Source organism: Cottoperca gobio, chromosome 20, assembly GCF_900634415.1.
Source record: "Cottoperca gobio chromosome 20, fCotGob3.1, whole genome shotgun sequence".
Taxonomy (NCBI): domain Eukaryota; kingdom Metazoa; phylum Chordata; class Actinopteri; order Perciformes; family Bovichtidae; genus Cottoperca; species Cottoperca gobio.
In genome coordinates, this window is record NC_041374.1 from 2,799,161 (window position 1) to 2,811,985 (window position 12,825).

The 12,825-nt window shown below is 42.2% G+C and overlaps 2 protein-coding genes across 3 annotated transcripts in view; both read left to right on the forward strand.

Moving 5' to 3' along the window:
* Positions 1-2,368, forward strand: part of oxsr1b (oxidative stress responsive kinase 1b) — a 34,993-nt gene extending 32,625 nt beyond the window's left edge. For both annotated transcript variants that reach the window (XM_029457914.1, XM_029457915.1), the window contains one exon: positions 84-2,368. In XM_029457914.1, coding sequence (XP_029313774.1) covers positions 84-158 — 75 coding nt within the window. In that variant the 3' untranslated portion in view covers positions 159-2,368. The remainder of the gene's footprint in view (positions 1-83) is intronic.
* A 3,121-nt stretch (positions 2,369-5,489) lies between these two features.
* Positions 5,490-9,894, forward strand: LOC115025595 (solute carrier family 22 member 13-like). The gene is made up of 10 exons (XM_029457960.1): positions 5,490-5,864; positions 6,314-6,417; positions 6,804-6,958; positions 7,570-7,741; positions 7,821-7,941; positions 8,034-8,128; positions 8,218-8,432; positions 8,728-8,869; positions 8,990-9,184; positions 9,264-9,894. Exons 1-10 carry the CDS (start codon positions 5,490-5,492, stop codon positions 9,328-9,330), a joined length of 1,641 nt encoding a protein of 546 aa, XP_029313820.1. The 3' UTR covers positions 9,331-9,894.
* Positions 9,895-12,825: the final 2,931 nt, after the last annotated feature.

Genomic DNA, 12,825 nt, shown 5'->3' on the forward strand with positions numbered 1-12,825 from the left:
TCTCTTCTTTCTTCCTCCTCCTTCCTTCTTCTTCGCTGCCTTTGTTGCTCACTTCTTTTAATTCTTCCTTCTCATGTTCACAGGCCTCTGGCACGGAGGGATCTGAAATACCAGACGACGTCAAATTGATGGGCTTTGCTCAGCTCAGCATTAGTTAAAGTGTTGTACGACCTGGGACCGTGACTTGCCTACAAAATGTGAAAATAAAAAATAGTTAAATGCATTTTTTTTTTCTTTCTATGGCTGTAAAGAAACCACTACTGCCAAAGAAACAGAACCGTTTTGTCACCCGTAGGATTATATACAACGCTGCCTCGTTTAACGTTGTGGTCGGCTGCAGCATCGGAGCGAACAGTAAAAAGTTTACATGTAGAAGGATGCAAACAGTTTCCACTCATACTCTTATTTAACTTTCTCTCTAATATGTGATGCATTTGCACAATCTGAACTAGCGCCCTTGAATCCCGATAAGTGTAACGATGCCTTATATTCATCAGAACTACTGAATGCACGTTTTTTTTTTGGGGGGGGGGGAGTCCCCAGTTACCATATGGAGCATTATGTTGTCTGAAATGTACAAATGTGGTTTCAGCTGCTCACGTCAAACGTTTTACTTCATTGTTTAAAGGATAAGTCCCTTTAGAAGTCACACATATTTAGATTCTGCCGACTTACTTCCTGAAATAGCTGCGCATTGTAGTTTTAACCAAACGTTACTTAAACATAAGTAAACAGTGCATTTGTTGGGGACTATTTTCAGCTGCGGATTGATACACATTTGGTGCTCTAGTGAGTATTTCCACAAATTGACAGGAACATGTCCCCCCCGGTGCAACGTGCGGCTCCATTGTGTATTTAAATAGTTTTTGGGCAACAATAAAAAGAACATGGCCAGTCTTATCTTTTATAATGTATTGTTGCAAACATTATTTTTGAGCGTGAGACGACGTAATGAAGCTGGTTTTACATTATAACACGTGTATAGATTGTCCAGTACTTCAACAAATGTACCTAATTATGAAAATGAGAAGATAACGTTGGCTTTTATCTTAACCTTCACCGTTGCCTCCACTCGTCTTACACACAGTCCCGGCCTCAGGTCTTTGATTAAATGTTGAAATTGTATTAAAGTAAAACAGTTTTATTGCAGCTGAAACCACAACGTGTTGTATGAGCAGATCCGTCTGTCTGTCTGTTTGTGTCTGTTTTGGAAATCAGTTTCTCAAATTCAAAAAGAAGAAAAAACTTAAGTGCATTTTTTGTTTATGTGGATGAAACATAAGTACTTGATTTAATAACCTCTAGTATGTAAATAATGACATCTGGTTTGATTAGTTTTTATACTGGGTGTTTCACTTTCGGCCTTGTTTCTCTCCTCTGACACGACTGTGGGGTTGTGGCGCTGCGTGAAGGAAGAACACGGCGCTGCACGTTCGGCTTTGAATTAATGTTGCGGGACGTCCCGTCACTCACTGTCATGTTTGACGCTTAGTTAAAGAAATTAATGAATTTTTTTATCACTTTTTGCCTTTTTGAGTAGTTTGAATATATTTACCCGTACAGCTGTCCTCGTGCACCGCTTCATACCACCAAACATATTTGTCCAAGTAACAACAAGTCTGTCTCCAACGCTGTTTACAGAACAAGTCGTGAGTTTAAAAAGATCAAACGTGCATTTTGGATTTGTGTGAAAAAGTCTGTTCTCAGTACCGTCACATCCTTACAACCTACTCTGCATGTTTCTAATAATAATACATTTTATTTATAAGCGCACTTTTCATTTGCGTAAACAAAACTCTGTGTGTTTCTGTGCGTTTAGTGACCTGGTCTCATAAGGAACGTGCGTCTCGCAGTTCTGGGCCCTGCTCTAACGTGTCGATCGCAGCCCCCCAGATGTCACAATGAATGCAAATGAATGAATTTGTTGCTTGCAGATAAAATGTCACAAGGAAATCTTTGTATTTTGACTTTAAATATGTTACATTTTACGCTAGCCTTAAATTGAAAAGGACCAAGTGTATTCGTGTGTGTGTATGTATGTGTGTGTGTGTGCGTGTGTGTGTGTGTGCCCCCCGCTTCTAATGGAGTTGAAGATCCAATGGCTTTGTTCTCCTCCATCAGTCTCTTCTGTCCGGCTAACATGTGGTCTAACAAAGCTGTAGCAACTGAACAGGTGACCGGCAAACTCTTCTGTCCCGGCAATAAATCATCTAGGCTGTAATATATTTGAATTCTCCACCTGTTCTATAGTTTTGGGTTTTTGTTTCCATTCTTTCATTTGCTCTATTTTTGATCATTTTGGAGTTCAAAGCATGTTTCTCTTGATTATTTTGAATCAATAAAGAATGAGCATATCAGCCTCCTCTTAGCACTTTCTGGGTTCTTTAAATGTGCACCATCACGTGTCCTTTTGTTGTTCCGATAAATAAATAAAGGTTTATAAAAATGAGTGATGCAGCGAGAGCCAGAGACACCAGAGCAGCTTTAGGTAAGTTGCCATTCTACCTTCAGGAATAAGTCCTTCACTCTCTCTTTGTAAAGTTTCTATTATAGTAATTCCTTTTTTATAGCCGTTTCAAACTTGAGTGGTTTCCATCTGCTCTCACAACCTTCCAGTTTACTGTCCTCTCTATCTTTACAACTACAAGTGTCCCTTTTACAACACTTTCCACAGATACTCTTCATGTTTTATGCTTTCCAGGGTCATTTAGTATTACAAAGTTGTCAGAGACATCTTGATTTGTAGTCCCCTAGTATGGATCAGGCTTCAACAATTCCCATAATGCATCTCAACAGCGTATCTTCCTCAGAAGCACCATGTCTGGTGACTGGATGTCTTCCACTCTCCATGTGCTGTCCACTAATGTAGAAAAAAAGATGAATATCATGAACAGTATTCACCACATTACCAGTAAGTAACCCTGTGTATAATATCCTCAACCCTTCTAAGCATACATAGGGTGCTTTGAAAACAAGTCCATATCCATACAATGAAATACTAAATGCAAATAGAGCAGTGGTTCTTAACCTTATTGGAGGAACTGAACCCTGCAAGCTTCATCAGTGCATCCACCGAATCCTTCGTAATTGGAAAAATAAAATGATTTTCGCAACAAAGTCTGTTCCTTTTCTTAGTTTTCATGTCCACCATCCTCAAAGGATCGCTCAAAAAGATACGTAACAAACTGTGTGAGTATCTCCAGGGCTTTCTTAGCGATAAGAGGGTATGGCACGATTTGGTGACACCAAAACGTTGAGAGCGTTGTTGTTCTGAACTGTTGAAGCTCGCTCTGTCTCCAATTCCAGACACGTCTTCGATCTTACTTCCACAGTCGTCCAGCAGGGGAAAGTTTGCGACGTTATCATTCTCTGTTCGTCGTTTCCATAAAGGTAGCCTTCAGGTTTTTCTTCCGCTTCGATGATGTTCACTCCACCGCCCTGCATCTGTCGATTGAGAGCATCGAAAATATCGGCCGTGTACGCCAAAATGAGAATGAACTCAGAATGTTCGAAGCAATCTGCGTGACAATGTTGGTACTCTCACAAAAACAGGGCTAATTCCACACGCACGGCAAAAACACGATTCAGCGCCTTTCCCCGGGATAACCACCGAACGTTAGAGTGGTGCAGAAGTACCTCGAATTCAGAGCCCATTTCAACTACAATTTGTAATACTTCTGCCAGTTTTGGAGGCAAGGTGTTTGTTGCCAACGCATGCCTGTGCAGAACACAGTGCGTACCGATGTTGTGTGGTGCATCGGATTTCACCAGCGCTCCAAAACCAGAGTGTCGTCCCAGCGTGGGCTGGCGCTCCGTCCGAACAAACTGCACAAACCATATTCCACGAAAGATCGTTGTCTCGTGAAGAAACTTGTGGATGACTTCTTCAATCGACTGCCTCTTCCTTTATCGCGTCGTCTTTCACACAGCGCACGAATACAACACGCTGGCTTGGATTGGAAACGTCGGTGGTCTCGTCGAGTTGGAGGCTGAACTTCACTGGGCTTGAAATCAGAACTACTTGAGCCAAGAAGTCATCGCTCATGTCGTCTATTCTGCTGCTGATAGTGTTATATTCGCCATCTTCAACGTGTTTCACCAATGGTGTGTGGTTTGCCCTGCTTTGCGATCAGCTACGCAACTTCGTACGATGCTGTGAGGATCGGTTTGTCGATACAAAGCCGAGAACAGGCAGAGTACCTTTTCCTTGAATCTGGCTCTCTTCACCTTGAATTCAGCGAGTGTTGTGTTCTTGTATTTGTGTTCAATTTTTTGACGGCTGACAAAAACGGTCCGACATTGCTAGTGTGAACCGGGCTATACTGTGTGTGTCTTGACCCCTGCCGAACCCCTGAGAGTGACTCAACGAACCCGTGGAGTTCGATCGAACCCACTTTAACAACCACTGAAATAGAACATAGTAAAACAGTAGCATCACTCACAATAACATACATATCTTATACATTGTTACAATTTAACAGTAAGTGGGCTTATTTGAATCATAAAGCAGATGTGTATTTGCATTTACACTAAGAATACATTACATTAAGTCAGGTAATGCACTCCTACAGAACTACAAACATGTCAGACTTCTGTCATGTTTGAGTCAGTGAGAGAAATTACACTTTTGGGGGGGGGGGGGGGGGGGGGGTTATATTCAGAACTCAGTTTTCACATTGAACACGTGCTCTTTTATTAAATGATATGTATCTTGTTTATGTGCACGTTTATGTGTTTACTGCGTTACTTTGCGCGTTCACATTCTGTCCTCTGCCTCGCGGGGCTCAGTCTGACAGACACAGAGGAGGAGAGGAGAGGACTAACACAAAGCAGAGATGCTATCGTGGCTCTCTTGTTCCGTGCAAAAGCGACCAAAAGCCACTTGACTCTGTTAAATGATGCTAACGGTCCCTGTACTTTCCTTCTCCGTTCCTCTGAGTCCACGGGACATCTGGCAGTCGCTTCACGTTGTATTCTGTCATCACGGAAATACATTCGTTGCACGATAAACAGTTTATTACTTGTTGTTGCTGGCAAAGTAAATCAATACGTGTCCGTCCATTCGCTCATTGAATAGGCCTGCCACATGCGAAGGATTTCTGGCTCCACATGTTTGTGACCAATCAGAGAGCAGCTGCTGGTTTGGAGATAACACGTCCAACTGTACTCAGACTTTGAAGATTGTTCCTGATAAGACCCTTTGTACACAAGTGCAGACTTTGCTTTATAAAACTACCCATAGCAGTTCTCTACAAGCAGGAACTCTGCACGGAGCAAGTCTCAAAACAAATCATGAGCTGCACAACAGCTGGACTTCAGCCTGAGGGATTCATGCCATGTTTTAATACTTCAGGAGTCTGTTTGTTGGCAACTTTGCAGGTCATAAAAGCACCGTAGGCTGACAGTTTAAACATTAACTTCCCTGACGAGAGTCAAGTTAAGTGTTGGTGGCCGGACCTCTCTCACTCTGAGAACATCCAGATATCAACATGAGCAACTTTGGGCAGATCCTGAAGGAGATCGGGGAGTTTGGTTTGTTTCAGAAGCGTTTAGTGGCAGCATTATGCATCCCCAGCATGTTCGTAGCGTTCGATGTGATCGGTCAGGTGTTTGTAGGCATGAGCTTCCCACATCACTGTAACACTGACTGGATCTTGGAGCGTGGGCCAAACCTGACGGAGGAGAGGCAAAGAAATCTCACCCTCCCAGTGGGCAAGGATGGAAGTTTTGAAAGCTGTGAAATGTTCACACCTGTGGATTTAGATTTGGAAACCATTGAAGCGTATGGGATTAACAGTACAACAGGATGCACCAATGGATGGGACTATGAGGCACCCATGGGTGCTTCCAGTATTGTGACAGAGGTAAGAACATGTGTTTATACATCCGCAGAGCACACCGACATCCTCAACTTAATGTGTTTATTACTTATGCTGTTATAGAAGTAGTGAGTTGGCTGTGTTATGTCAGTTATTGACTTTCTGTCCCTTCTGAGCCACCATACTGTTCTGACAGCATTTCGTATTGGCATTTAGTTGCATTGTATCCTGGTTGTGCTACATGCTGCTGGTTTGTTCGACATATTGATCAAAATCACAGCATAAAAAAATACACAAGTGGAAAAAATACAGTTTAAACTTCATAATAAAGTACAATTAAAACTACCGGTACTATTACAACTAATTAGAATTGTAGGATTGATTTACCACCACAACTTTCCACTTTCAGTTTGTAAACATCTCCAACAGCGGCTGAGAATGTTGTTGTGATGTTTTTCTTCTTGTCCGTCCTCCACCATCCTTCCTGTTATCAGTTCAACATGGTGTGTGACAGGAGCAGTTGGATCGAGGCGTCACAGTCCATCTACATGGCCGGTCTTCTGGTTGGAGCGCTGGTGTTGGGGCAGATGGCTGACAGGTGCACATTCACTCCCAGCGTCACATGTGGAACAAGTACTCAGGTCTTCTACTTAAGTAAAAGAAGTAATACCAAGGTGTAGAAATACTGTTACAAGTAAAAGTACAAAAGTATTTGTATCAAAATATACTTAAAGTACCAAATCTAAAAGTACTCATTATGCAGAATGACCATTTACGGGATAATATAAATGTATTTATATATTTTAATGTTGCAGCTTGACTTTATACTGTAATCAATAATAGTAGAGGAGTAAAAAGTAACATAACATGTAAATACTCAAGTAAAGTACTTCTGAATTACAATACTTGAGTAAATGTACTTAGTTACTTTCCACCACTGCATGTACTTAATAGTTCAAAGGTGCGTGTGTGTGTGTTTTGTAGGTACGGTCGACGCATCGTGGTGGTCCTCTCGCTCCTCCTCTTACTGTCGTTCGGAGTCGGGATTTCTTTCTCACCCAACATCTATGTTTATATGGTTCTCAAATTCTTCGGTGGCATCTCCATTTCAGGCATTATTGCTAATGCATTTGTAATAGGTAGGTAACCTTCAAAGCTTCCGTCTAACCTGCGGATTGTCATCACACACACACACACACACACACACACACACACACACACACACACACACCTGTGTTAACAGAAACGTTTTTAAGTGGTATTGTTGCAGCTGCTGTCGCAAACACAGCTGGATCGCTGTACGGTATACTCAGATCCTACTGCGAGCCACAAATGTAATTAATTTGCAGGGATGAATGGATTCAGAGCGTACGGTGATGTAATTAGGTCACATGCTCATTTACGTTAGTTTAAGGAAGGACATGGGTCTTCAGAGCAGAACAAAAACAAATGCCTGATCATAATTGTACGAGTCCACCAAAACACAAACTGCAAGTCAACTGGCTTTCATTTAAATGTTACACATAAGTTAGGCTGTGTTGTTGTCTTGTTACAGCCACGCAGAGCCAAGGTGGCTCCTACAGATGTGTTGCATTGCATTGAATTAATCCTACTTTTGCATTATAGAAGTATACCTTCTGTAAATTTAAGTGAATGTTTCAATTCCAATGAAATAAGTAAGATTAGTAAGTGTTAAGTTACATGCACACGTTGATATGTTGCCATTTCTGTCTGTATTATTGCTTTGAAGGTGGAGAGTGGAGTGATTCCTCCAAGTTTGCTCTCTGCACCATTATCTGCCACTCCTCTTTCCCCCTGGGACTGATGTTGATGTCCGGCATTGCCTATTTTATCCGCAACTGGAGGATCCTGCAGCTGGTGCTCTTCAGCCCTCTTGTCGTGGTCCTGGGAGTCTTCTACTGGTCAGCAGCCTCTCACACTACTTCAATTCAATGTTTAAGATGCTAAAAGTTTGTGATCGCGAACCTGTACGTCAATTAGGATTCTTCCAGAGTCCGCTCGCTGGCTCATCACGCAGGGCAGGAAGGAGGAGGCCATTAAGGAGATACGGAAGGCAGCCAGGGTGAACGGGAGGACGGTCCCAGAAGATCTGCTGGGCAAGGTGAGCTGCATCCAACTCACTTGGGCAACTACAAGAAGGCTTTGTTATAAATATACTGTAACAAAAACAAATGTGACACCTGCATTGTTTAGCTTGAAGTTGATGGCACAGCCAAAAGAGGAAGCATGTTGGACATCTTCAGGATATCATATCTAAGAAAACGTGCATTGATTTTGAGCTATTTGTGGTGAGTATTCATTTCAACCACAACCTGCTGCCTCATCTGCAGCCGTACCGTTAGAGTCGCACTGAAGATCTCTCTTCCACTCTCAATAGGTTCGGAACAAGTCTGGTGTACTATGGACTGAGCCTGAATGTTGGCAACTTTGGCCTGAATATCTACCTGACACAGTTCATCTTTGGTGTCGTAGAGTTCCCTGCACGTCTGGGCAGTTTGCCTCTTATCCAGCGCTTTGGGAGGAAAGTATCTGTAGCAGTGGTCCTGTCGTTTGCTGGTGCGGCTTGTCTTGGGATACTTGCTATTCCAAAAGGTAATATGTTGTATTATATAATAATAGGAGTCTGTTTGTAATGCGTCTTTTAAAATATTATTTACCTGAATCCCAAATCTGTAATCTTCGCCCTGTGATCCTCGCCGCTCCGTCCTAACGGCATGCTCACAGTGGCGCCTTCACAAGGACGATGACGGACCAGGTGACCACCTGTGCTTATATCAAGTGATTGATTACCTGATTCTGTCCAGCTGTGTGATCTCCAGTCACTCCCACCTCTCCACCAGCAGCCGGCGCCAGAAGCCCACCCCCCGCTGCCACAGTGTCACTAAAGTGTTCTTGTCTGATTTGTTATTTGTCCATCAGATCCTTCCTGTGGTGATAACAGTCATAGCTGTACTGGGGAAATTTGCCGCCACTGCCAGCTTCTCTATAGTCTATGTTTATACTGCAGAACTATACCCCACCATTCTAAGGTAAGGGAATGTCCCAGAGGTAAAACATAGTTATTATTTAGCTCAATATTGTCAGAGAATGCAACGTTTGCTTGTTACAAGCTATGAGATTGCTGATTAGTCCGTTATCTATACTGATAGGCAGAATGGTGTCGGTCTAAACTCCATGTTTGCTCGTGTGGCGGGCATCCTGGCTCCACTGATCAGGCTGCTGGACGTCTACCACTACACCATCCCCATGCTCATATACGGCATCGTCCCCATCGCCGCTGGAGGTTTCTGTTTATTACTCCCTGAAACGCTCAATGTCGAACTCCAGGACCACGCTGAGCTCGTGTGAGTTGATGAATCCTTTCACAACAAGACAAGAAACTCAAAGCATTCTATTTAATAAACTTTTTGTTTTTAATGACAGAAAACTGGAGAATAAGCCCGAGATGAAATCCTTCACCAAAGAGGAAACGAAGAGCACGAAGATGTAATTTATATGGACACATCTAAGTGAGTGAGATTGAGAGCAGGCAAACGATTAATTAAATGATGTTGGAATAAAAATGTTTTACTACGACAGAAGTATTAGACTGGGATTTTTACATAGTTATAATTGCCGTTTGGGTTTTCTCACCTCAAATGTAATTGTTGAATAATGGACACAGTGCCTCTTGTTCTTTTCTCTATGTAGAGTCGACCGTAGAGCCTTATGAAAAATATGAATGTGCAGACATTTTGATATTTCATCGCACAATGTAACTTATTACATAAAGAGCTGCGAATTTGCACAACTCGGACCTTTACATATAAAGTAAGCAACTGCCTGTCTGCTGGATGTGTACCTATATGTGTGTAATGTTACTGTTGTGGAACACATTATTACTGCTCATTACTTTGTGTTACTAATGTTAAGTTTGTGTGATTGTTGTTTAGGTGCTCATTTCATTGGACTGAAAAGTGTTTCCTGCTTTAAAAACAAATATAAAGTGCATAAAAAACTCAGCATTACGCTGAATTAGTGGGAGCCCTGAGCTTGTGTCTCTGCAACGAGCCGGTCCAATATAGGGGGATCAATTCTTCACCAACTAGTAAAAGGTTTCTTCTCTTAGCGACACGGTTAGTCACTAAGTATGACGCTCTCAGTGCACTCGCATGTGTTGATGTGGTGGCCATCAGTAATTCTTTATGTCCTTCTTCATGTTTCTTTCTTTAAAAAAACTCCAAGGGCTTGTCTTTTAACGAACGTTATGAAGGCTTCGTTGCCTCATGTGCGTCCTGTGTGTTATGCAGAGCTGCACCTGTAGAGATAAACAGGTGTTTTAAGTAGCACTCCTGATGTTGTCTTTTAAATGCCTCCCCATTGGGTCTTTTCCCTTTTCCAAAAAAGCTCTTTAAAGACGTTTGTTTTCCACTCATTGTTGCTTGTGGGCTTAATTAAAGTATCACTTGACATGTGTTATTAAGAGACACGGATGTATCTGGTGATTTTTCAAAATAAAACCTCTTTCAAAATAAAAAAATTAATTAAACCGTTTTTTTTTTATAATAACTGAATGTTTATTTGAAATTGATTTATTCACACAAATGGTTCCGTTTATCGTGTCAAATCAATTTAAGTGTCCCAACATACAACTTGCGGGCCCAGCAGGTGTTTTATTGCGACTGTACATGGACATTTTTCAATTCTGAATTTTTTTTTGGGGGGATTTTTGGAAAGTTTAGAATCTCGTCTATTTTAATATGGAGATGAAAATCACAACAGCTCCTCAAACTAGCAAGTACACTCAAAATCATAACTTTGAGCCAACTTACCTATAAAGCCTCATAAATATCCTCTTTTCAGCAATATTTTTGAAAAAGACGCTCCTAAGGCATTGCCAGAGGTCCACACGTTCGTTTCCGGTAAAAAGATATCCACTGTGAACATCGTCACAGCGATAAAAGTCCATGAACAGGTGTTGCAATCTGTGAAATCCACTGATCAGGCTGCTGGACGTTTACCATTACACCACCCCCATGCTGATATACGGCATCGTCCCCATTGCTGCTGGATGTTTCACTTTCCTACTGCCTGAAACCCTCAATGTTGAGCTTCAGGACCACGCTGAGCTCAAGTGAGCTGAGTATAAATGCTGTATTTGAACAATTATGTTAAGTTTAAATAATTCTATATAATCTGTTTTTTCTGTTTTAATTTTAGAAAACCAGAAAATAAATCTACGGGGAACAGATGCAGTGCTGAACTAATTATTCAAGAGCAGAAACTTTAATTACACAGTAACGTCTACGCCCTTGGTGGTGTTTGTTTGGGTCAGTGTGTACACCGAACTCGAACTCTGGTGCAGTCCAAACAACCGCTATTTGGTCCGCTTAGAAGAGGTGGTCTCCGACCGCTGTCGAGTGAACTCTGGTGCGAATACCATTCGAAACAATCACAGGAAGCACACCATTCATGTGTCATTTCATTGGTTAACAAAACTTTTCTCCTGTTTTGGTGACTGGTGAATATTAGCGACGACTGAATTTCATGAATTTACCATCAATCAGATCACAAATTAGACAATAATTAGCTAGTAAGCACACCCTGCTGTCCCTCCACCTCACTCCCCGCTGCTAGGAAACTAGTTTGCCGGTAGAAGAGAGGTCAGCAGCTCCATAGTCCCATAGCAGAGGGGTTGTTTAGACCCAGCGCTGCTGCTAGCCACCAGCCCACCTTTCGGCTCATTTTCTGTAACCAGTGTAGCATGAAAGCATGGTGGAATTAGCAATTTAGCTAGCCAGCTGCTAAATGAGTAAAAAATGCAACAACTTTTCTTCACCTACACGCTTTTGTCACAGCAGATCACACGTGGCGAGGAGCCAACTGTATCATCAAATATCCAACGACATTTCCACCACATGACTTTTGTTTACAATTTCTGGACAGTTTGAGTCTTTCCTTTGTGAACACAAAGCGGAGATGGAAAATGCAAAATTGCAAAGTAACAAATAAAACCGAAAATACAGACCAGAGGGTGAGACGAGGTAGCCACAAGGGTCAAACACCATGTAACATGAATGACAACAAGGAACACTGGGACAGGCAGGGATATATACACACAACCACTAAACGATGGAACGAGACACAGCTGGGAGAGAAAGGCAAATACACAGGTGGAAACTACCGTATTTTCCGCACTATAGAGCGCACTGGATTATAAGGCGCACTGTCAATGAATGGTCTATTTTCAATTTTTTTTCATATATAAAACGCACCGGACTATAAGGCGCATTAAGCGAAACAAAACAGTCAGATAAGTCAGTCAGTCAAACTTTATTAAACGTGTTCACAATAACTCTCAACATTGTTCAGTTGTAACACGTAAAATACAACACAATACACTCTTATACTATAAGAATAACTATAAATATAATAACTACCGGTATACTTATTTCAGTTCATTCCTCGTCCACAAATCCCTCAAATTCTTCATCCTCAGTGTCCGAGTTTAACAGTTCAGCGATTACGGCATCCAGCATGCCCGGATCCCTCTCGTCATAATCCGAGTCAGTGTCGTTGCTGTTACCTGGCAGTTCAGTGATGATTCCGGCCTTCGTGAAAGCTCGGACCACAGTTGAGACTGATACCTTAGCCCAGGCATCCACGATCCATTGGCAGATAGTAGCGTAAGTCGCCCGGCGCTGTCTCCCTGTCTTGGTGAATGTGTGTTCGCCTTCTATCATCCACTGCTCCCACGCAGCTCGCAGTTTAACTTTGAACGACCTGTTGACACCAATATCTAGCGGCTGGAGTACTTTAGTTAATCCACCCGGAATGATGGCAAGCTCCGAATTAGTTTGCTTCACTTTGTTTTTGACAACATCGGTGAGATGGGCGCGCATGGAGTCGCAGATCAATAGGGACGGAGATTTGTGGAAAAAGCCATCCGGTCTCTTGACGTAAATTTCTTTCAGCCACTCACTCATCTTTTCCTCGTCCATCCAGC